The 26458-nt window shown below is 36.8% G+C and overlaps 1 protein-coding gene across 2 annotated transcripts in view; it reads left to right on the top strand.

Annotated features, from left to right (window-relative positions):
• CAMKMT (calmodulin-lysine N-methyltransferase) overlaps positions 1 to 3065 on the top strand; it is a 298606-nt gene extending 295541 nt beyond the window's left edge. For both annotated transcript variants that reach the window (XM_058165221.1, XM_058165220.1), the window contains exon 11: positions 1869 to 3065. In XM_058165221.1, coding sequence (XP_058021204.1) covers positions 1869 to 1946 — 78 coding nt within the window. In that variant the 3' untranslated portion in view covers positions 1947 to 3065. The remainder of the gene's footprint in view (positions 1 to 1868) is intronic.
• The last annotated feature ends 23393 nt before the right edge of the window (positions 3066 to 26458 follow it).

Here is a 26458-nt window from a genome sequence, read left to right as displayed (position 1 = left end):
TACAACCATGATGTGCGCAATAACACTCTACATAATATTCTGGACTGAAGCATATGCACTGTTTACAAATGCTTCTGTGTATGCATATATGAGTTCAATAATGTTATGTTTCCAATGCACTTACGATTGGATAACAGGTTGCAGTAATACATGCTTTTGTGGCATTTATTTGTTTAACATCCCCCTGCTAATCTGGAATAGTGAAGCCGGGTCTGGGTTGTGTTTAAACTCTGCAATGGAGCCTTTGGGCTGGCCACCAGAGGTCACTAGAGAATTCAGGTTAAAAGAGACATGGGGACAGACCAGATCTGCTGCATTCCTAAACAAGAACATTTTTTTTTTCTTATGGCTTACAAGATATTATTTCTGGATGTAGGTTAGTGAAGCTGCTGACCCAAGACACATCAGGGTAGAGAAGATTATGAGCAATAGGAATGGCCATTTGAAGTTTAGTCCTCAAGGAAATGAAGTTTCCTTTCTATAAAACAGACCTTAAGAGGCAACTGGGGAAAACTTTGAATTGGAAATTATTTTGTATACTTTTTTTTTAAATGAAGTGTTTATTATTATTATCGTCAACACTTACAACAATGGAGTATTTTTGGTTCCTTCAAGAGATCACTTGGAATGTGTCCCATTAAAATTCATGCCGCCACAACCCTACCAAAAGAAAAAAAAATCAGTTAATTTCTGGTATTAACTAACATTTTGGTTAATACCCCTGTAAAGCAAAGTACATCAGCCAAAATACATCAAAGGATGGGCTCACAAGGTTTTTTTTTCCTGTTTCATAAAATTACAATAATTAATTGGGCTCAGAATGTCAAGAATAACATTACCTGAACAAAAAGTTGTATATTATTTAAAATGCTACATATTATTATAAAATAAGCCGTTTTATTCGCATAGAACTCTTTGTGCTAATATTAAAGACATTAGAGAGCCAAATTGTCATTTTTAACATGGCTAAGAATTTCAACAGATCAATAATTGTTGTTGGGAAAATTGCATTACTCATAAATGGTAAATTATTCCTCAGAATTAAACAACAGGACATTGGTAAATTCCTGTTTATATAATGGCTAAAAAGAAATATCAAAAGTTATTTTGAATATATAATATTCTAATACACATATGTACACTAGAGCATTTCATATTAAATATTATATATTAAAGAAAAAGGAACGCTACTTCATATTCATGGTCTCTTATCTTTCAGTTTTGTGTTACTCTCCCCTTTCCTTCCCCCCTCCCCCGCATAACACACAAAATTGTTTCAGTGAAGTCTTTATAAATGTTGATTTAAACTTGATTTTCATCTGGATAGCTTGTTGAATTCAGTAGTTTGTGCCTATAGAAAATATATACCAAATTCAACTACTTGGTAAATAAGTTCTCACTGAAGAGTTGGCTAAATGAATACTTGCTTTAAGAATGAATACCGTACATGTTACATTGACTGAATTATAGAGTTCATATAACCTTTGTTTTTGTTGCTAAGAATATGCTGTACTATTCTATGTCCAGAGATGGAGGGAAGTCTGAATTAATATGTGAAACTACTAAAGTTTGACAGCTGTTGATGATCATAGTGTTCTATCAATCATAAATTTAAAGCCTTAGTTTTAGGAGACAGTTTAGGTTTCATTTATTTGTGCATTCCAGATGAATCATATTTACTTCACTGCATGGTATTTTCTCACCAGCAATTTTGATAGGTGGTGATTATAAAAAACAAAAATAAAAATTATGCCAAATGTTTATTTTCTCCTTTCATCCAACAACAACAAAAATCTGACTTACCAGAAAAGATTACGTTGCTATGATTAAAATGAATTGACTGTTGCTTTCTGTTTCTTCATTTGCAGCTAAAAAAAGAAGAAAAAGATATTTATGATCCAAATCTCCACTACCCATTTTTTCTTGTTTTAACCAAAGAAGGATAGAATATGGGAAGAAATATTTTTACTACAAAATGGACTGTATATAATAAATTCATGGGAAAGGTAAACTCTTGAGCAATGTAGAATAGATCATTCTCAGAACTTTGGGTTCATTATATTAAAAAAGAGAGCTGGAAGTCTGAAGAGGTCTATTTTCCTTTGTGGCTGTCATTTCGTACATGATTTCTTCATTGTGACAAAAATGTTTTTTTCTGTTGCATCTGGAAGAATGTGTTTGACCAACTGCAAAATGCTGAAGGATTTATTGTTCAAGTAAGTGAAAAAAACAGATACTGATATCTGCTCAACATTTGAGATCATATCATATTCTATGAAGGCTTCTCTAATTTTACCATTACCCCTTAGGCTATTTTTGAAAATTACCTTTTGGATTTTCTTTTCAGAGTGAAATTTTTCAAACTCAGTTTGTTTATCTGATATATATTTTTTTACAACAGGATTTGGGATTTCGGAGTTTTATTATTGAATTTTTATTTTGGGGTGGGTGTTATTTGGTCCTCTCTCAGTAGATGTATTAGAAATTATTGCTTCAAACCAAAGCCTCATAAACTGACCATTTGTCCTCTGGACACAATGCATTGGCCAGCCCTCTGCTCCTCCTCTCCAATTATGTGTGATTAGTCTCAGTGTGTTGTGTCAAGAAGGGGGAGTGTGCTGAGTACTTATTATCTGTTTAGGTACAAGAAGAGTGCTCTGACTATGAATGAAAAGTGAGGCTTTATCAGTCCTGAAATCTAACTGCAACTGTTCCGTATACTTGCTATTAAAAAATAGATCCTTGTCTGAGAAATGTTGGGTGCTGTAGCAATTGTGGGCTTTCCTTTGCTCTCTCACTTCGGAAAAATATCTCCTAACATCTGGCATTGTTCACATCATTTCATTAACATTTTTGTCCCAGAAGCAATGCATGCCTTTCAAAGCCTAAGACAAAACTTTGGATTTGTCTTCTTGGTTTAAGAAACACTTTTTGGCATCTTAAGTAGCTTATCATCTCTCTCTTTTTTTAAAAAACTATTTTTAAAAGTCTCTGGGGGGAAAAAAATCAAATAGTATTACACTTCATTGTGTGCTTAATTGGCAAAGTATATGAAAATAAAATAATTACCCCTGAATTGTTGTTTTTCTTCTCTGATTTAATAAGTTGCAAACAAACTCCGATGCTCTTCCATCTTTCCCTCAAATGCATTTCTTTATCATCAGTTTACATGATGGTACATTCCACATTTTTTTATGCTCCATTAGAGCACCTATATGGATCGCAGAAGGCATAGGTCAAATCGCAGTTAGATCATACATTTCTTTCTCACAAAAACCTGAATTGCAATGCCAAGTGATGGGCTAACATCACAATAACAGCAATTTATTCCTCTTTTGATAAAACAGCAGTCTATTCTCAGTGTTGGATAAAGACCAGGGGCAATGCAAACCAGCCATTTATCCTAGTATTTCAGTGGTAGATCTTTTATGGATTTTATGGATTTCACATTGAGACGCTTACTGCATGGAATTTCTGCTCAGAAATGGCAAGAATTTAGAGATTGATGGTTTTATCATCACTGGGTGTCTCATAGGTAAACGTGCTATATATCTTTAGTAAAAATCTTATATAGAAAAGGCACAAATAGTATCCATGTATATGGACTGTAACATATCATCACAAAAGTATTCAAGAACATGACAAATAGATATATTTGCTAACTTTTACATAATGACCCTGGAAATTATTGTTTCACTCTTTTTCCCCCTCTGAGTAGATAACAAGTATATCAAAATGAACAACTAATTATTATTGTTTGTTTCTTTTCCCCATCTGTCATGTCAGTACAAGCTAGTGTCTCAAATGCAGGCTATTATCCCGTAAGGGTTTAATTGAAGGGGTCTTAAGAACACGATCCTGCAAACATTTATGCATTGAGGCTGAATGGTGAAACTAAATTACTCATGCATATAATTGATGAAAGGACCAGAGGCCCTAGATTGTAGCATTTGCTGCTAAAGATCATTGTATAAAATTCTCTGGTTTTTCCCCCCTCCTATTTCTCTGGAAAAAAATAAAGTTGCTTTGTGGTGGGATACCCCTTCTAAAATTATCATCATATTGGTTTAATTAAGCACACATTCTAGTTCTTTGAATGTTACTTCTGCTCCTCCAAATAGCAACTTTTTATAATTAAAAGCTGGTTTTAATATTTTTTTTTTAAAAATAAGATTATTAACAGTGATTGTGAGCATAAATTAACTTGAACAAAATTTAAATAAATTAAATTTATTTCAGTTAAACACACACTGTGATGGGGATATATGCTCCATTTTGTATGAATGGAAGTTAAACTGAATGAGTCCCTTAAAGTTAAATCAGATATTAATCATCAACAATCAATGGAAATAATAATTGGTGAAACTTTTCTTATGGGCTTGTAAGCTGCTCCTGAAGGGGCTTTTTTAAACTGAATGATAGTTTCTGAGCCTCCTCTTGATAAAAGTTGCAGGAGGAAAAATTCTGATTTCAGTAACAACATAATGGGCATATGACAGACATCTTGTAAGATTTTTAAAAAGTAGTTTTCTAAAACATGGTTTCTAAAAGTCTGCAAAGTGATTTTGTCAAGATTAAAGATGAAGAGAACACAATTTTTTTTCAAAGGAGAGAGATTAGTAAAAGAGGCATCAAAGATTATGTCGGGCAATGTTACAAGTGTTACATGCAGTAGTAAGATTTGTTTTCTTTTCTATTGCTATGCACATACTATGATAAAATAAGAACTATTTTCCCCTTTAATTTCTGAATATTTAACTTGTATTCTGCACATTTGGGTTTTTTTTTTCCTTGCAAGGTTACATAAATTAAAAGGGTATTCTGCCCCAATCGGCACACTAGGGACAATATGTCACATCTTCAGCCAAAGAATCCGCATAATCTAAGGCAATACTTGTGCAGAGACTAATGGAGGGCAAGGTCAAGTTCCAGTGAAATCAATTCAGATCAAGGCAGGAAAGAAGGAAGGAGACAAAAGGCAAAGGCAAGATGAGGTTGGTTGGAGAAAAAGAACAGCCAGTAGGGCAAGATAGGATCAAAAGCATGAAAATGGCAGAAAGTCTCTGGTTATTCATCCCTGAGGACTGAATGCAACATGCTCTTAAAGTGTGAGTGCTTGTAACATTCTCACCCTTGTCACTCAAGAGTTTAGGAAAGAAATATGAACATTCTCCAGCAGGGTTGTTCCATCCCTCAGCTGAAGAAAGTATTTCCCCTTCAAAAAAGAAATCACATATGCAAATGGGCCAGGCCTCACGCTCTTGTAAAAATGCCATTTTCAGCAAAAACAACAAAAAAGACCCTAGTCGTATTTGTGTATAACTTGATTATTTTCCAACCCCTGGTGTTGATTCAGAAAGATTTATTTATTTATTTTTACCCCACCTTTATTATTTCTATAAATAATACAAAGGTAACGAACATATAGTATCTAATACTTCCTCCTATTTTCTCCATAACAACAATATGAGGTAGGCTGATCTGAGAGAATTCACCCAAGGTCACCCAGCCAGATTTCCTACTTAAGGCAGGACTAGAACTCACAGACTCTTGGTGTCTAGACTGGTGCCTTAAGCATTAAGCCCAAATGGCTCTGACCAATCCTATGGTTGGATTCCCATCGCTTCTACGAAATCACAGACCAAGAATGGATGCACTACTCCCATCGTGCTCACACAAAAGGTCATCTAAAAGTGAACAAATGCCATTTCAATCCCATACCCGGGTGAAATTGTATGAGGTGCCCAAATTAAAAAATAGGCTTTCTAAAAGCATATAGTTACTTGGATATACAGAGTCATTCCATAAAGCACTATCTTTGGGGGTGGGGGAAGGATATGGGGAAATCTAAAAGATTATAGAAACATGTGAATTACCAGAGAGCCATAAATTCGTGATTACAGAGAAGTATATTCTGTTCTATTCCAAAATCCATACAATACACAGATAATATGTTTTTTTTAGTGAAACATAATGAGCACAAACTCGTGGGCAAGATGTAATAAAAATCCAAAATATCTCCCATATAGATTTAATGATTCTAATATCAAGGGGTTTTCTTTTTAAACTCTTGGCCCATCTTATTCTCCCTGCCATATGCAACATTTTCACTCCTCAAAAGTAATTGACAAATTGTTTTTATTTATTTCATTTCATTTCTACAGTTGCCTATCTCAGTCAAGTGGCTGGGCTTGTTGTTATGCCATTACATTCCAAATCACTTTGTCCAATGATAGGGCCAAAAGTTTAAAAAACATCTGGAAAATATCTACTCCTAAGAAGTTGTACAATCACACAAAGTAAACCCAAGGATGGTTTTTTTCCTTGCATGCGCAACCAGATGTATAAGATCTGCTGCACAACACAATCCCACTATGACATTTTGTGAGGTCTTTGCACACACAGGTTTGTGGGGGGTTTTTTTGGAAACAATTCAGCTTGTGTTATTTCTGCCAAAAATCCAAATACCTTATTAGTCTGTTGAAGCAACAATGACAAAGATACCTTTGGCACCTTAATACCTATATGATTTATTATGTGCTTTCATAAGCTGCAGCCCATATTAACAAAAGCATGAAGTAACCTGGAAATTGTGCAGATAAGGGTTTTTGCTGAGGGAGAAACAGCTTATCTACAAAAACTCATGCCTCATAAGGAACCAACGTTGGGATCAAGATTGTTTCATATTATTTTAATGTATATCCGATCTCTCTGTCCAGAAAGAAGGCAGGATTGTCGATGGTCACCAAGTCTGCTGCTCTGCTCAGTACTTTTATTTTGCAAACACTTTCAACACATTCCATCCAACCTTTACTTCAACATCCCAGGAATACACAGCCCTTTGCCTTCCCACTTCTATTCTCTGTCTGGAAGAACTTTCTTATTGTTTCTCCCGTTGGATTCCCATTGCTTCTAGACTTGCATTTTGTCCTCAGCAAACAAGCCTGCACCATTTTCTACACAACAAATCTATAATGTTTCCATGTATTCTTCTCTTCACCATTCTAAATATACCTTGAATTCCCATACTTCTGTAGTTCTTTTTCTTTCTACTGATATCTCAGATAAGCATGGCTGTCAGGCAGACCAGTGATTAAGTAGGTGCATCTGATAGTCCAACCTTGATTTTAAAAAATCAGTCCTCTGTGTTGACTGAACAGGATCTCTTTTTAAACCTTCTCATTAACACTCCTGGCTTGTTGTATATTGCTTTATCTCAAAATTCAACAATTGCCAAGTTTTCAAAAACTCTCTAAAAGTTTGAGCTATTTTTCCCAGGATGAAACCCTCCATATTTTTAAAGAGGGAGGGTTTAAAAAAAGCTTCTGGTGCTAAAATTGAATTCAACAGAATTGGTTTTTATCAGAAACAAACTACAGTAGTGTGGGACAGCAATTGTGTTGGGATTAAAAAAAAGAAAGAAAATCCCGAAAAATGCTAACCAAACTAAGTGTTCTGCCCGTGGTCTTTGTGTTCTCTGACTTGGTAAATGGCTCTTAGCCTTCTGTCCCTCACGGCCCATTTTCATTTCATGTAGTTTTTAAATGATTAAACAGATCATGCTGTGACATCTAAAATGTCAACAAGTCCATAAATCTGGAAAACAGGAATGTAATAAAATAGGTAACAGGAGATTCAGGAGTTAATAGAGGCCCTATTATGGGAGTGTATACAGTAGCTGCATATTGGAAACAGTGCAAGTGAAGATGGCTTAGTATTGCAAACTGAGGAAGAAAATTGTTTTTAATTAGCACCTTCCTAAGAACTGCTGATTAATACTGTTTGGTTTGGTGAAAAGCTTTCAGCTGAGTAATTTGTACAGCCATTACAACAGTTTTGTTAGAGAAGGGACTCCTGTTGTTAAACACAAACAGCAGATGATAATGGTGGAAGATGCATTTGTCATGTAACAATTCACCTTATTGGGTGGGGGGGGAAGCTTTACATAAAATCTAATACAGCAGCAGATATCAGCAGAAATTGCATAGTGAAATGTTATATGGTTTATAAAATTATGCACACATTTTAAAGGCAGTGGGCATTTAAACTGGTTGGTAAGTAGGCTTGTTGTTAATATTGTTCTCCTTGGAAATCTGTGCTGGTTATTTAGCCTGTAAAATTATGTTCCATGTGCAGCGAATAAAGTGCTGCATTTAAACCCAAGATAATCTTCCAGGATGTACTTTTTTTTTTCCCTGAGTGGTATTATTACTTATTTTTGGCTAGCTTGGTGGATAGATTTTTTTTTTTATCCATTGGAGAATTACTACTCAAAATCTTTACTCCCAACTTGCCTAATAAGGTAAGGTGCGGATTTCATTTCCATCCAATTAGATGTTAGGTACGATATACAATAAACAGGAGAAGTTAAAAAAGAAAGAAATGTGATTAACAATGGAAGAATATGTATATATTAAATTGTCACACTATCCAAGGAATTGCTTGACTGGGGGTGCCATAATAGAGCATGAGAGGGTTTCTCCCTCCTCCCCCCTTCCTCCCTCTCCCCGCCCTTTTCGACAGGCCTTTGGGGTAATAACAAGGGTTGAGGCTCACGACAGTGCCAAATAAGCTTTAGACAGCATAATAGTCTGCAAAGAAAAGCCACAGAGCACTAATGCGAAAGAAGAGCTGTCCACCACATGCAGCAAAAATCACCAAAGGTCATTTTATGGTAGCAATTGTGACACAAAATTGGTGGTCATGCTACATGTCTAATACTCAGCGCAGCTTTATAAATGATGGGCCCCTAGCGATGGCTGTCATTAAGTGCTTTCATCATAATAAACTTTAAACTGTTGGCTTTATGAATCACCAGCCAGTTTCAGCTGTTCGGTGGATGGCGCTTGCAGGGCCTTAAGTGTGACAAGACCTATTAGGAACTGCAACCATGCTTCAAGCACACTTGGCTTTCCCACTCCTGGGGTGATTGCAGCCTATTAAAAGGCATCTGGGAAGATTTTCCTCTAGCAATCTCTGATCAAGAGCTTTTTTGGGCTTTGACCTGCATTTCCTTCAAGACTTTCTCCAAGGAGTTTCATAAGAGCAAAAACTCCAGAGGATTTATAGCCACTTCTGATTAATACCTTTTCAGGGTGTTTCCCCCTCCTCCTTTTGCAACGCTCCCACTGCTACATGGAGAAAAGCTTTCATTGTTCCTAAGGTGCTTATTTGTGACCTTTTCTCGGCTTTTCTGATTCCTTCTAACATGTTCTCAGCAAATCTTTGGTTTGTAACCAAGACAGCTGTTGAATTGTTACAGCGTTAAAGAGAAAAAACGACTTTCAGATATGCATATATGAAGGTACCTGTGTGCACAAATACACATATATCAGAGCTAATGTTAGCGATCTTAAATCTATAGTGGAAGCTTTTAATTCAGGAAAAAGGATCCTTTCCTATTATTCTTAGTGGCAATTCAAGATTAAATTTTAATCTATGGCTCATTCACATGACGTTTTTTGTGTGCATGTGAACCTGTCATATATTGATAGAATATTCACCAATCCAATTCTAGCATGGTGCTTTGTTTTGCTTTTAACTAGCATCATAAAGACCTCTTCAAATTCTGTCTCCTGAAGTTTGCTTTTTTTTTTTAAGTCAAGATGCCTGACATTGCACCTGGAAATGTAACTCTCTAAAGCAGTGCTTCTCAACCTTTATGATGTTTGGATTTTAATTCCCAGGATTCCCCAGCCAGACACACATTTTAAAGTTGCCAAGATTGAGAAATATTGCTGTAAAGCCTAGAGTAGGCAAGAATCATTTCTTTTTGGCTGATGTCTCCTCCCTGATTGAAGATTTGATCACTAGAGTAGAGGGACAAGGCAATTTCTCTGCTCGGGAGAACAGAGAGGGTGGAGATGGTAAAGAAACAACAGTTGGTGCCCCATTGCCACCATGGACTAATCTAAAAAAATCTTTACATGAATGTTAATCCTTTGGATTCAATTTTAAACAGAAATCAAACGTTATCAAAACACATAATTGCCCAATTGCCATCATAGACTAATCTAACAAGTCATCCAAATACCCACTTCGACATAGGGAGAGGTTCAAAGGCCAAGGCCTGAAAAGTCTACCCTGAAGTCCAGAATCACATGCTATGTTGAATGGCGACTGATAGCTGAATTTGTACATGGTATTATAAAATCTAGGATTTAAAGACCAGTCCAATTTGCTGCCAGATTACCCTGGCTTTCTTTCCTTTACGTCACAGGTGTCCAATCTTTGGGCTTGCTTGGGCAGCACTGAGTGAAGATGAATTGTCTTGGACCACATGTAAAATACATACAGTTCATATTGTATGCCAAACTCATGAGAGTGAAGCAATGGATCCGGCACAGAGTAGTTCAATGCTGTGGTGTGTAGGAAGTTAGCACCCACCCCTCTCCTAGAATAATATTTTAGGAAATATTAAAAAAGCATCATATATTTCCCTGGATGAGAAATGGAGAAACATGTTTTAAAGACAAAGCAGCTCCCACCTTCCTGCCTCCCCCCTCACACCATTGTCAATGGGCCAGAGGCAGAAACTCATTCTCCCCACCTTTGTCAATGGGACCATCATCTGAAACACAATAGGACCCATCTAGCAACAGAAACACACCACACTGAACCTAGGAAGATTACATCAGCTAGCAAGGCTAGCTAAGACCTCCACCTCCTGGGAGTCTGACAACCAATCAGGATACTCTTCCTGTGCCCCAGGAAGTTCAAAGCTCAGAGAGGGCTTAAAACCAAGGCGCGCTCAGCATCTCGGCCCCTTTTCAAACCATGTGAACCTGTCCACCATTAAGCCGTCTTTCCAAGCAGTCTCCATATTTTCAGTGTATTTTTCTCCACTTGGAACTGAACCCAGATGGACATTTCTTCCAACAGGTGCATTTCACAATGGCAAGATACCATTTTCTAAAAATAAACTGCATGAACTGCAAAAACTGATAATGTTGTTTTCTATTATATTTTAAATTTACATTTAAAGCCATTCAGCCATTCTTGTGGCATATATAATTTGTTAATTATATATCATCTCAAGAAGATGACCTTGATCTCTCCTGATTTGATTGCCCATGAATTTCACAATTAACAACTCCAAGTACTGATATCATAAAATAATGAACTCATCAGTTTCAAAAACAGCCACATGTACTTTCATTAAACTCTTCACCATATTTTTGCTTTAGCTAAAACAGAATAACAGAGTTGGAAAGGACCTTGGAGGTCTTCTACTCAAACCCCCTGCTCAAGCAGGAAACATTATATGCCATTTCAGACAAATGGGTATCCAGTCTCTTCTTAAAAACCTCCAGTGTTGGAGCTCCCAAAACTTCTGGACGCACTGATTAATTGTTCTAACCGTCAGGAAATATTTCCTTTGTTCTAGGTTGGTTCTCTCCTTGATTTGTTCTACACTGCTTCCTTTTTTCCTCTCCCAATAAATGACACATCATTCAACTATCCAAACTCTGACACCAACACAAGATGGAGAAATCAGAGCCATATCATACTTCTTTTCTTTTTCTCCTGCAATTTAAAAGCTCCCATAAAACTTACACAATTTCAACCAGAATCACATCATTTATAAAAAGACATGTATGCATATCACCTGACTATGAATGTGCAGCGTTTTCAAAACGGACATATTTCCAGATCTTTTTAGGCTAGCAATATTAGTCCTTTTCTATTCATGGTTGGGTAGCCTTTTTAAGCCTTCACCCCCAGCCATAGATGGGGACTACACACTTTTTTCCCCAGCACAAGTTCCCTTTTCCCTTTCCAGCTGGTTCAGGTGTTAGTGTTGTAATGTTAAAAGCTTTAAGTGTGTAAAAACCTGCCTAATACTCCTATTAGTGATTCTTCTAATCCATTCAGTGTAATAGCAGAAGTTTTAGATGAATGTCTCAGAGGTAGACCATTAAAATAAATTGCCCAACCTTGGGGAGATTAGAATTAGTCTCCAACCAGAAGCACCTTGGGGAAGCTGGGTGTGGAGCCAACTTTTGAAAGCCAAAATTCCCATCAAAAACAGCATTGGTCTTCCCAGTTGTACTAATGAAGATACAATAGCAGTAATCATTCATTTGACTTCTAACTATAGATTTGTTTCCTCTAGGAAGCAAACATGCAAAGTGGGGGGGGGGGGAATGGAGAATTAATCATGGCAGTAGGATTCCTGATTTGAAATGCTTTTGATTTTGAAGCACAACAAGGCAGGAGGAGTGAGCCCAAGTAAATAGTAAACAAAGTACATCAAAGTCAGAGGAAGCAATGAGGAGCATTTTAATTAACCATAATAATGCATAGAATGTTCACAACATAGCACCTTTTCATGTTCAAAGAACTCTGTAAACTAACTAATTAATGCCTGCAACCGTCTTATGAGATAAGTAATTATGGCCTTTATTCCCTTCTCTTCTTCTTCCTTTTTATGAAACAACGAGGTATAAAGATAAGTGGCATGGCCAAGGCCACTGGAGTAGATGATAATACTGAAAATACAGTACAAATCTTTCCCAAATCTCTTTAAATATTAGAAAGACGTATCAGTCTACATATAAGCTAAGTGTTCTAGCTTGTTGACACGGATGGAGATAAAGGCAGTCAAAGACTAGATCGGTAGAATTGCCCTGTTTAGCAAGGGACATTTGACATATATCTTTGTACATATGCAAGAAAACTGGATCATTTGTCTGTTCAGTCTCTTTCTATGATCACAGGCTAAAGTCATTTCTACCACCTGCCATCTGAATGTTTGACTGGAACCAAGGAAATGAATGTACAATATGCCCCTCTGCCTACAGAACCTTGGTTTTGTTCCTGACTCATAGATGGTCTCCCATATGTGGCTCCTGACTACCCTCAAACTCACTTAACAACATTGTCATCAATAAGCAAAGCTACATTAGGTATCATTGCTGCACAGACAGGGACCACAGGTTGCTGATATTTTAGGGATTTGAGACTTGGATTCCTCACCTGAAGGCAGGACAAGAAGAAATGGATGGAAACTAATCAAGGAGAGAAGCAACCTAGAACTAAGGAGAAGCTTCCTGACAGAGCAATTAATCAGTGGAACAACTTGCCTCAAGATGTTGTGGGTGCTTCAACATTGGACATTTTTAAGAAGAGATTGGACTACCATTGGTCTGAAATGATATAAGGGTTTCCTGTTGGAGCAGGGGGTCAGACCAGAAAACCTCCAAAGTCCCTCCCAACTCTCTGATTCTGTTAATTATTTGGATTGAGACATGTCTTTTGAGGCTACCAATTTCTCATTCTTGTTTTTCTTTTGATGCACAAAAGGAATAAATGAGATTTTTCATAAGCATGAGGATATATCTTATCAGTTTAAAATTGCTTCAATTAAATTTTGTCTGAAAGCCACATGTAGAAGCAACTGGAAAGCTGGCACTCTCAAAAATTCAGCCCTCAGGTCTTGTGTGTGCACCTCAAAGAGGGCACATACAGGTCTATCTCCTTTTGTAGACGTTTATCAGTTTTTATCCAATGTCCTACTAATTGGATGCACACTCTCTGGTACTTGAAGTCCACTGCAGTTGGGACCAACAGTCATCACACTGGATGAGTTGTCAATTCTTTGAGCTAGACAAGAATCAATAAATGTCTCATCTGCTTTCTCTTAATAATTTTGATGGCCTATAAACATTCCAATTATGATCAGTAAAGCTGTGTTTTTCTTCATCTATTCCTAACTTTACAGAAATTGAGACTTACTGTTTTCCCCTTTCCATTTTTGACTCCTCCAATCTTCTGTATCCCGCTCCCACTTGGGGCAAGTTTTCCTTTCACCATGCAACCTGGCAGGCAATGTACCAACATGGCTAACAGCTCAGGTTTCCCCAGGGGAAGATTTAGCCCTCCTGCAGGCAGCCTTTTTTTCCATCTCATCAAGCTTTAATAGTGTTCTTTGTTTTTACCCCATGGGAGGAAAATAATCCCCACATCCTTTCCACACCTGGGCTGGGAATAGCAAATTTCCACCTCCAATCTGACACCTTGAAAAAGGACCAATTTGCTGACACATTTTCCCCCTGCAAGGGCTAAAGCCTATGTGAATGGGCCTAAAGCCAGTAGCCTTAATTAGTTTGCAAGTTATCAGGCACAAAGCCCACCTGTTGAAGAATGCAAAACAAATGTGCTCCTTGGTGAACTGAACAACACAAGCTTTACTGACAATTGTCAGTCACATACAGGAGACATATTTGATAGACATTTGATAGACTACTGAAGTGGTTGAATACTGGACTTAGTCCAGCAATGTTGGAACCAGTTCAGTGGAAGGCATCTATGAAGTGAACATTATTTTGGTCTATGAACCATAGTATCTATTGACCAGAATGAAAGATGTCCTATAGGATCTTGTTTGTTTATAATTCAATTGAAACCCATCCCCGTGCAAAATGATGATTATGTCCACTTATAGAAATTTTAGAGGAATTCACAATAATTGTTGAGAATACTATATAACAAGAGCTGGCTTATCCTCAGATAAATACGTTTCCAGCCCATATTTCTTCCACCATTAAAAGAAGGTAATCTGTTCATCATAGCCTATACCACGTTGCTTCTTTTTTTCCTCCTCACCCCCAAACCTTGCCCAGGATATCACAGAGCTGTTTATCTCCCAGTTATAAGCTCAGTCTCCAACTAAACAAAATGACCTTTCTGCTGATGCTTTAGAACATGAGGAAACAGAACAATTTTCACTCAGAAACTTGACTAAAGAGTATCTGCTAGACTGACACTACTTGAGACTATCATTTTGTGGTGAAAAAGACTGTCATTGAGATCTACCCCAAAACTTGAGACTTGGGATCTTCTACCCCAAAACTTGTCTTCTCTTCTGTTGAGAAGACAATTTGAAGGGCTTGAAAAAGGCCAATGCTACTAATATTGCACAATTGTTTCAAAACTCATAAAAATGGAAATACTATCCATTTGACAATGAAACTCTTGCACACAATAATTCAGTGGCTAATCTACAGGATTAAAATGTTTGTGGAAAGTTCTTTTAGGCATAATTATCCTACCTTCTTTAGCAATATATGCCTGTGAGAATTGGACCATAAGGAAGGCTGAGCACTGAAGAATTGATGCTTTCAAATTACGGCATTGGAGAAGACTTTTGAGAGTCCCTTGGACTGCAAGGAGACCAAATTTGTCAAATCCTATAAGAAATCAGCCCTGACTATTGTTTGGAAAGATAGATACTGAAGCTGAAGCTTGAATAGTTTGGCTACCAAATGAGAAGAGAGGACTCATTGGAACAGATCCTGATGTTGGGAAAGATTGAAGGCAAAAGGAGAAGGGGATAGAAGAGGATGAGATGGTTAAGTAGTGTCATCAATGCAATGAACATAATTTTTTTATTATTATTATTTATTTTTTAACAACAAACAAACATAAAAATCTCATCAAACCAATTACAATGTGTTGGTGGGATGTTTACATATCTTCTTGGGCAATTTCAAAATAAACATCTCTTTCATACATCTGTCTTATATTGTCCAGGTCTCTTACTCAATCAATTTTTAATTAAAAAGTGGTATTTTTTCTAATAACATTATTCATTCCATTCTCCTAAATTAGTTTAGTTCAAATTATTTCTCTTAATCTTGACCTCTTCTTTAAAAAATCTTTTCTAACATATCTTTCCTTCTAACCAATGGTAAAATAGATCCCATATTTTATAATATTGCTTAGCTCCTTGTTCTCTAATTTCAAATGTCAATTTACTCATCTCTGCACATTCCATCATCTTCCTAATAATTTCATTTTGCAAAGGTAATTTCTCATTTTTCCAATTTTTAGCAAACACAATCCTGGCTGATGTAATAATATTCACAATCAAATATTTTAAATCTCTAGTATATATTTCAGGTATAATTCCCAAGAAAAAAACTTCTGACTTAAAGTCTATATGTTTTTTGATCATTTTCTCCTACCATGTGTGTATTTTAGTCCAATATCTTTTCGCTTCAACACATGTCCACCACATATTCCTAACAAACAGGAAGCAGCAGGTGAAGCTAAGCAAGATCACATCAAATACCTGTACAATTAGCACAGGGGCCCCCCAAGGCTGTGTGCTCTCCCCACTTCTCTTCTCTCTGTATACCAATGATTGCATCTCCAATGATCCATCTGTTAAGCTACTGAAGTTCGCAGATGACACAACAGTGATTGGTCTCATTCGAGACAATGACGAATCCGCATATAGACGAGAGGTCGAACGACTAGCCTTGTGGTGCAACCAAAACAAACTGGAACCGAACACACTCAAAACCGTAGAAATGGTGGTAGACTTTAGGAGAAACCCTTCCATACTTCCACCTCTCACAATACTAGACAACACAGTATCAACAGTAGAAACCTTCAAATTTCTAGGTTCTATCATATTGCAAGATCTCAAATGGACAGCTAATATCAAAAACATCATTAAAAAAGAACAACAAAGAATGTTCTTTCTGCGCCAACTCAGTAAGCTCAAACTGCCCAAGGAGCTGCTGATTCAGTTCTACAGAGGAATTATTGAGTCTGTCATTTGCACCTCTATAGCTGTCTGGTTCAGTTCTGCAACCCAACAAGAAAAACACAGACTTCAGAGGATAATTAGAACTGCAGAAAAAACAATTGCTACCAACCTGCCTTCCATTGAGGACCTGTATACTGCACGAATCAAGAAGAGGGACGTGAAAATATTTACAGATCCCTCGCATCCTGGACATAAACTGTTTCAACTCCTACCCTCAAAACGACGCTATAGAGCACTGCACACCAGAACAACTAGACACAAGAACAGTTTTTTCCCGAAGGCCATCACTCTGCTAAACAAATAATTCCATCAACACTGTCAGACTATTTACTGAATCTGCACTACTATTAATCGTTTCATAGTTCCCATCACCAATCTCTTTCCACTTATGACTGTATGACTATAACTTGTTGCTGGCAATCCTTATGATTTATATTGATATATTGACCATCAATTGTGTTGTAAATGTTGTACCTTGATGAATGTATCTTTTCTTTTATGTACACTGAGAGCATATGCACCAAGACAAATTCCTTGTGTGTCCAATCACACTTGGCCAATAAATTCTATAATAATATAATAATAATATAATAATATGGTAATATGATCCAGGTATCTAATGACACTTCCAACATTTTTCAGATTTATCCTTGAACATTCTAGCAATTCTTGTCGGGAGTAGATGCCAACTGTAAAACATCTTTATATGCTGTAGACATTGTCATTTTATAGTTATACATCCATAATTTCTGCCATGCCTCTAGATCTATCCCATAACCAAAATTCTTCCCCCAAGCAATCATTGTCTGAATGAACATAATTTTGACCAAACTCTGGGAGACAGTGGAGTACAGGAGGTGTGTGTGTCACCCTATGATCCATGGAGTCATGAAGAGTCAGACATGACTAAACAATAAAATCCTACCTTCTTAAACTGCTTTATGAATAATTTAATTTTCACTGTATCAGCAAAGATTTAAATCTGGATTCAGAATGCTCAGCTTTTCCCCAAATTGCATCCATATGGATTCTTTGTCAGAAACTATGACCTTAATGCAGTATATATGTCATTTAACATGTGTACCAATGAGAAGATGTCTTAACAAGTTCCCATAGTCTCTGAATACTTTACACAAGACAAAGAAGTTTAGGCTACAAATGTTTTCCCTGTTATTTTCCACAATGATCTCTCTCGTGAATTAAGAGAACATGAGTTTTGCAACAAGCCCTGTCTTCTGATGGATGGTGTACAGTTATCATGGGTTAACTCTGACACATTATTCTGCCTCAGTGCTAGTTCCTCAGTTACGATGTAAGACATTATATTGACCAGTTTTACATAGTTATTAAAAAAGTAAATGTTGTGAGCCCTTTCCAACCTGGGTTCCAATCCTAAACATAAAGATTTACCTTTGAATAATAAAGAATGAAATTGCTTCTAAATTTTTCTGACATTTTGGACACTAGATAGAATCTCTCAGACACTCAACAATAAGGATAATTACAAATATAACCAACAATCATGTTATCATTATTAAATCCCATTTACTGCTATAGAAATTAACTCAAAATCAATACAGAGATATTCTTTTTTTAAAAAAGAATCCTCCTTATTTAAAGAATGGTATCTGCAAAGGGTTTAAACTGGCAGAAGCCCGAGACTGTTAATTTATTACAAATGCTGTATGTTACATTTGAAATGGGAATTACCTATGGTGAGCTTGGAAACTTTTTAATGCACTTGTGTGCTATCTGTCTAGAAGAAACAATTGCAGTGACAGGCTATCCTTCATAATCCCCCTCTTCAGACTTGTGCTCACAAAAGACTTTAAATAGTGAAGATGTTGTGTGGGAGGAGAAACATTTTCCAAACAAGTAATTTCTCCAGTCCAGGCCCAGGTAACAAAGGGCCCTCTGGAATTTTTTGTAGGCCTTACCAGAGCTGGCCTCTGGGCCTTAAGGCCACCTGCTGCTTAAGCCATCGGTCAATAGATTAACTGCAGCTATTACTGAGTGCTTAGAAAAAGCAGGTTATGTGGCAGAGCAAACAAAATCAACCTGCATTTAACACATGTTAATTCAAAAATTTAATAAATGGAGAGTGGGGTGCTGGAGGGGAAGGAATGTTGAGAACAGCAAAGAAAAAAAAGAGAGAAAGAAACAGGAATGCTGTCCTTACATACTTTTAGGAGCAAACAGTTAGATTGTAGACAAATCATCTTCATGGCCATTGATGCAAAAGAATTATTTGCCTCTCTTCTCTTGCCTTTGCAAGAATTCTTTTGCACTTTCACCATTCCCTCCTTCATTTTTGGTTTCATATACAGTTGTTCCTTGAATGCAAAAATGCTGAGCTGTATTCAACTGAGAGACCATGCCAATAGAAAATCACTGTAAACTGCTTTCAGGGGTGATCCAATACGAAACACAAAAGCGAATTATTTTGAGCACACATATAAACCTAAGACTCAAAATTGTTCTTATTATTTGGCCAGACAAAAGGAGTTTCATCTAGCATTTTTTTAAAAAAAGAAAAATGTCTCTTCTCACTTGCCTATGATTGGAAAGAATTTTTTAAAACTTTTCATTGGTGTCATTGAGGAGATATTTCACCACAATATCTGGCCTGCTGACTTCTCTTAAAGAGAGATCCTGAGCTGCCTTAAGGCTGTTATCAGGTTGGACCCAAAAAATGGTCAGATCTTACACACTTTATACTTCTGTTGGGCCAGGAGCAGAAGCACACACATCTATTCCCACAAATCAAAGAAACAACGGGGAGAAAATCAATTAGGAGCCCTGGCAATTATATGTTATCTTCAAGAAGCACAGGAAAAGAATTATAGAAGAAGCTATTGCCTTTATGTCTGACTTGTAGACTTTTGGGAAGCATCTCATTGGTCACAGGGTGAAGTGGGGAAAGAAACCAGCCAGATTCTGTAAAGATTTTCTTAAACAATTTCAGGACAAAAGAGCAGTTTCGTGCATTACAACAGGGGAAAAAAGTGTATTCCTACATAAACACCTTTTTTTTTATCATCAACATCCATCTCCATCTGACACACACACACACTGCCCATCCATCCAAATATATCCAAACTCAAATATGTGTATAGGGAAGTTCAAGAATAGTAAATTTATATACAAGTACTTACTTTGAAATCTCTTCCCATTTTAATATAGAGTACAAAAATAGAAACCAAAGAAAAAACATATAAATTTATAGATTGTCAACCTGGAAAGAATATGCATAATGAAAAACTCAGTTTTCACAAATTTGTAAAAATGTAGTAAGGATGAACTAAAGGCAAGGAATTCTAGGCTTAGCAGCCATGGCATTTTATTCACACTCAATTACTTTAACTTTGGGAGAATATGCGCTTTCAGAGTAATTGTACAATTGTTTACTATTCCTTTCCCTAATTCCAACATGTGCAGAGAGAAAGACACAGATACCGTACCTATCTCAGAATAACACTTGATACATTGGGCTGGTAGATTGTGACTCACAAATATTAACATTGTATTGTTTTTAAAAGAAAAAAGGGTCCATTATAGTTCATATATTCCCTTAGTTGTTTTTTAAAGATTCCTTGCAAGACAATTATGTATTGAGTATATTATACTTAAACATCTGCACATGTTCATGGCCTATTTTCAGGCTTTTTATGATGTTTTAAACAGGAATTCTTGAATCTAAGTATCTGAAAGGTTATTTGTTCCTTTATGAGGCTGCGTACTTACTGACATCTTCAGAAGAGGCCCACTTCTGCATTCCATGATCACTTGAGATTGTTAGATGACACATATGGCAGCCTTGGTTGTGGACCCTTGGAGCTTGGAATTGTCCTCTTCCCTTTTCTGGGGAAGAAAAGATTTTCTGATGGAATATCTTTAATTTCAAACTTTTCAAGAGGATGAAGGTCTTTATTTTTGCCTCCAAGACATTTGTTGTCATTTCATTGAGGAATGTGTACACACACACACACACACACCAAGAAAGGAGCTTTGGGCTAAACAGCAAAACATAATTTCTCAATTCAAGGTCTTTTTCTGACAGAACTGAAAGAATTGCAAGGAAAGGGAATAAGACTTAAAAAGTCATCCACTGGAACGGGTGTGTGTGTGTGTGCTGCTGATTTGTTATAAAATATGCAAAATTGCTGAAATTCAAGTTAAATATTTACATTGCCATTTCTGCATTACGTGAGGAATCAGATTTACAAGAAGTAGCATTTAATACCTCATTAAGATTCTCTTTCAGCTTTGCTCCATTAACAAAACTCTTTTCATATGAACATAACTCATGCAAGAATCAAATGAACAATATTGATTTATTAATATTATTGGGACCAAATATGACACAGATTTGTGCCACAACAAGTAATTGGTTATGAGGTGATAAAAGCTATTATGTGTTACCTAGTGAAATGTCCATGGGTGAAGGCATTCAGAAGATTCAATATGTATAACTCAGCCTCTTGTCAATTGTCAGATCCTCATCAAGTGTCAAAATGAAACCAGTTTGGCCCTTGCCCACCTTGGGATGGAACAGCATTCCATAATCCCAGGGGCATACCTGAGTAGGTTAGTCTCCTAATTTTACATAATATTCTACACATAGACAAAACACATTGAGAGGGAGGGAGAGAGGGAGGAAGGGATCACAAAATTAATATTGTCTCAATAGGGTACAGTATATGCGTATAAAATAGGGTATATGTATATAAAAATATCTGATTATGTAGTTTCGTTGTTGTTGTTGTTGTTGTTAGGTACTAGATGTAGATTGGCACAAAAGATAGAAACTGAAATAAATGTGTGTTACAAATAATCTACATCACTATAGCACACTTCACAAAGACATTGCCAAGCCATTTTGCTGGGCTCCCCCATGGTTTTTGACACAGTAGGGCAGCATTTAGCTTTATATAAACACAGATAAGATAAATGGCTTATTGTCGCGCAGTAGGTATTGCTACTCTATCAGCTACCCTCATGAAGCCTGAGCTGATAGCTGCAGCAAGATACTTTAATGCCAGTGATACTTCCTGTTTCTTCTTTTTTTCCCCTCTCTCTTTTTTAGAAAAAGCATTTACTCTGGACTCAGAAGATGAGTTGAAGCAACCATGCTGGTACCTTTATTTCTTATCTTTTATCTAGGATCTGCACAGAGAAGATGACGCTGGCTAAGAAGCTCTCTTGTCCATTTTCCCCCCTGTCTCATTAAGCTAAAATAATGCAGAGTTAAAGTTGCATTTGGGTGATAGTGGTAGAATGTGTGAATTTGTTTAACATAAAAACAGAAATAGTATTTATAGGTCCAAACTTTTCATCCCACACTTGGATTCCTGTTCTGTTAAAAAAAAACCTTTAATGAAGCAACAGCTGAGAATTTTACTTCTATATCTGGGAAAAATTTAGCTATTCTTTTTTAGCCATTAGACAGTTGTTAAATAATAGAGACCAGTTTGGTGTAGTGGTTAGAAATCAGGAGACTGTGAGTTCTAGTCTCGCCTTAAGCACAAATGACTGGCTCAAGGTCACCAGTTAGGTGACCTTGAGCCAGTCACTTTCTCTTAGCCTTAAAAAGGAGACAAAGACAAACCAGTTCTGAAAAACTTCGCCAAGAAAACTGCAGGGACTTGTTCCAGAGGTCTCCAAAAATCAGATATGATTGAACAGAAGGAAAAAAAGCAAGTAACAGCATTGTTTCCAGAATGTAATTTTCCTAAACTAGTTTTCAATTATTTCCCATTGTTTCTCCTTGTTAACATTCCCAGTCTGGTCAGAAAATTAGTTTATTTACATCTCCAGTTGTGTTTAAATATCCTTCTGTAGTGTCTGGAAGTGAGAAGTTGGAGTCTGAAAATCTTTCCGAGACTGCTCTACTACTACAATGAGAACGTGGTTGTAGATCAGGGCTTCAAATCCTTCTGGTGCCCTCATACAATTGTTTGTATTGTCAAAATATAGTGGATGTAACATTGGGTCCTACTTTCATATCAACAGATGTAACGCTTATTTTAATTTCTAAGCTATAATAAGAGTTTGTAGATGAAAAATACCTCTCTTTTTGTATAAATAGGTCAAATAATTAAAGCAGACTGAGATAATCTCACCTCCTCTATACAGAAACCAGACATAATGGCATAAATCATCTGGAATTTCCAGTCAGTTTTTCACCCTTCCCTTATCTTGCCTGTTTTTCAGTAGTGGACACACATCTCTCCTGTCAGCTTCCAGAATATGGAATGTATTTTAAGCTATTGTTGAAGATGGATGCATTATTCCCTGGTTTTAATATTTAATATCTACTGCTTAGAGCTGTTACTATTTTGCTAGTCAATAGCCGCGGGTGGCTCAGGCTGTAAGACAGCCTGTTATTAAAACACAGCTGCCTGCAATTACTGCAGGCTCGAGTCCCACCAGGCCCAAGGTTGACTCAGCCTTCCATCCTTTATAAGGTAGGTAAAATGAGGACCCAGATTGTTGGGGGGGGGCAATAAGTTGACTTTGTATATAAATATACAAATAGGATGAGACTATTGCCTTACACAATTTAAGCCGCCCTGAGTCTTCGGAGAAGGGCGGGATATAAATGTAAATTTAAAAAAAAAATCAATGTATTTGTTCTATTTTGAGAAAAAGCAGTAACTGGAGCAGGGATAAGAATGAACTTTTTTTTTTTTTTTTGCATTTATATCCCGCCCTTCTCCGAAGACTCAGGGCGGCTTACACTATTGCAGGAAAACTGTGATTTCCACTGTCTCCCAATTTACACTTGTCAAAATGGGAAGTGGATGGACCACCTTCTTCTCCTAACAGTGGCTGGTTATTGTTTTTTTGTTATTGTACATTTCTCCCTTCTCTCATGTAGAGATAATTAGAAAAATCTAATATGATACACTTCAGATCCCTTATCCAAGTATAATGGGGTGAATGAGGTTGAGAATGGTTAAATCTAGCCTCTCTGCTATCATTACCCAGAAACAACTCCAATTGGAGACCTTTCTTCTTGAGCAAGAGCTGTACTGTAAGTAATAATTCTAATCTCTGCAAGTTGGAATGGTGCATTTAAGGTGCCTGAAATGGACATATCCACTTGTCTGGATAGGTTCTCTGCACTCATGACCAGCTCTGCCTGAAGATTTCTTCAATCATAGCTTCTTTTGTTTTGATTGCTTTTCAAGTATTTTGGGGAAAGGCTAGAAATGTAGCACATAAAATGACGTTAAATTCATCAGTGTTGAAATGATTCTATAAAAATGTTGTGTACAGCTTTTCTGTTGATATGAGGCTGCAATTGTGTGCATATTTACACAGGAGGAAGCTTCACTGAAGACAGTGCAAATGATCCAAGTTTAAATGATCATCTGTAAATGTTCTTTTATCCTGTCTTTTTATTAAAGCTTTAGTCTAATGTGATGGCTTTTCTTCCTCTTATTTGCATATAATTTCTTATTTGTTATTTCTTATTGATCCAATTCTACAGAGGAATTATTGAGTCTGTCATTTGCACCTCTATAACTGTCTGGTTCGGTTCTGCAACCCAACAAGAAAAACACAGACTTCAGAGGATAATTAGAACTGCAGAAAAAATAATTGCTACCAACCTGCCTTCCATTGAGGACCTGTATACTGCACGAATCAAGAAGAGGGCCGTGAAAATATTTGCAGATCCCTCACATCCTGGACATAAACTGTTTCAACTCCTACCCTCAAAACGACGCTATAGAGCACTGCACACCAGAACAACTAGACACAAGAACAGTTTTTTCCCGAAGGCCATCACTCTGCTAAACAAATAATTCCCTCAACACTGTCAGACTATTTACTGAATCTGCACTACTATTAATCGTTTCATAGTTCCCATCACCAATCTCTTTCCACTTATGACTGTATGACTATAACTTGTTGCTGGCAATCCTTATGATTTATATTGATATATTGATCATCAACTGTGTTGTAAATGTTGTACCTTGATGAACGTATCTTTTCTTTTATGTACACTGAGAGCATATGCACCAAGACAAATTCCTTGTGTGTCCAATCACACTTGGCCAATAAAATTCTATAAAAAATTTACCCACATGGTATAACCTAATATACCCACACGGATACCTAATATAACCAAGTACCTTGGATTTAAATGGAACTTAGCTTTCAAGAATGTATTATTATAGTTTGAATAGTCTTGAAATAAAATAAATAATACAAACATCCTTCTGTCTTCATCAAATTAATTATTTTATCAAACCACACAATTTGGACATGTTGCTTGATTGAGGTTTAATCCAGCAGTTGCCATTCTTCAATTTCTCCTTTCTCTCCAATATCATATAAAACCCTTCCTGCAACTGTTGTCTAGCAGTGCAGACTTCTAAGATGTTTGTCCCATTTGCACTGAAGTATCTCCATTTTTTATTATTATACATGTTCCCCTAAATAACTTTAGTTGTCTTGAAACGTAAGCTTCTTTGTGTTGCATGTTATACTAGAAAGCAAAGATTGCAGATGATGTAATGATGATGATCTTTGTGATCCCTTCCAAGCAAACCACAATTTTAAGTCTAAGTGTTTAAGTTTCACTGCTCGAAAGAGCTGGAGCAGTTGTTTCGAAGGAGCCGATAGCAGCCATCTCCAATCTGAGGTTCTGCAAATGTGTTTGAAAACGAGATGGGCAACACACAAATCTAACAAATAAATAAATAAAACTCTCGAAATTGCTCCTTCAACACTCCAAAATGCCAGTAGTTGGGGGCGGGGGGGGGGGGCGGAGAAAAACACCTCCCTTCACCTGTACCTTACTTTTTAACTCTAAATAGAGCTTCCAGGTCAGTAGGGAAATTGTCACAGAAGAAAATACTAATTCCTCAAGCTTTATTACTATAATCAGATTTGGATTCCACCTCTATCAAATTGTCACCCTGAATTTGCTTTTATGAATGAAGGAAAAGGTCCTGAGATACTTAACCACAGTTTTTCCATCTCTCATCTGTTTTGCCCCCTTGCTACACTAACAGGAAAAACACTAAACTCCTCCACCATATCATTTGCTCAAATCTCTCTGTCTTCATACGGTTACGTTTTCTTAAAACAAGTTTCTTTTCTAAACTGTGTCATGCAATCATTATACTGATGGTCAAAGAACATAAATAAAAAGTCATACATTGCCTCACTTTGCCCCAGTGAGCTCCACTTTTTTCATATAACTTCATACAGGAATGCAGTCCATTCAAGGCTAGGGGGTGGGGGGAGATAGGTATACAGTGCAGTTAATTTCCGTCTAATTTTTTCCCCTGTTTAAAGTATTATGTCTCTCTGGTCTTTCGCAAATGAAGCTTTCCAAGATGTTTAGATAATGACAGTAATGTTCTGCTTCTTTGATTAAGGGACCAATGGCCTTCCTAACTGTTTTGCACTGTAGATTCAGAATATACACTTGGATAAAAGAAGTGGAGGTGGGGCAGGAAGGGGAGAGGGGGGGAAGGGGGGAGGGAGAAAAAAAAAGAGAGAGATGTTGGTGATAAAATATGAAATATGTTTATGTTGGAGAGAGAAAAAGAGAGAGGGAGGGGATGGATAGATGGTTGTTGGTGCTAAAATGTGTTTATGAGAGTGTTTATGAGAGAGGGAAAGAAAGAAAGAAAGAAAGAAAGAAAGAAAGAAAGAAAGAAAGAAAGAAAGAAAGAAAGAAAGAAAGAAAGAACCCAGTTGATGACAGTCTTTCTCTAAGCCTTTTCAATCACGGGTTAGCAGTTGAAATAATCCTCACCTACTGGGCGTCCAGTAGAGCTGATCTACCTTTTCTGTAGGGCGGTTCATCTCCAGTCAAGCCTGATTAATCTGGTGCAAACCCTGAATGAGCACAAATATAACACGAAGAGCTACACCTGT

The sequence above is a fragment of the Ahaetulla prasina genome, chromosome 1 (genome assembly GCF_028640845.1).
Source record: "Ahaetulla prasina isolate Xishuangbanna chromosome 1, ASM2864084v1, whole genome shotgun sequence".
NCBI classification, from domain to species: Eukaryota; Metazoa; Chordata; class Lepidosauria; order Squamata; family Colubridae; genus Ahaetulla; species Ahaetulla prasina.
This window is presented reverse-complemented; position numbering and strand designations above follow the sequence as displayed.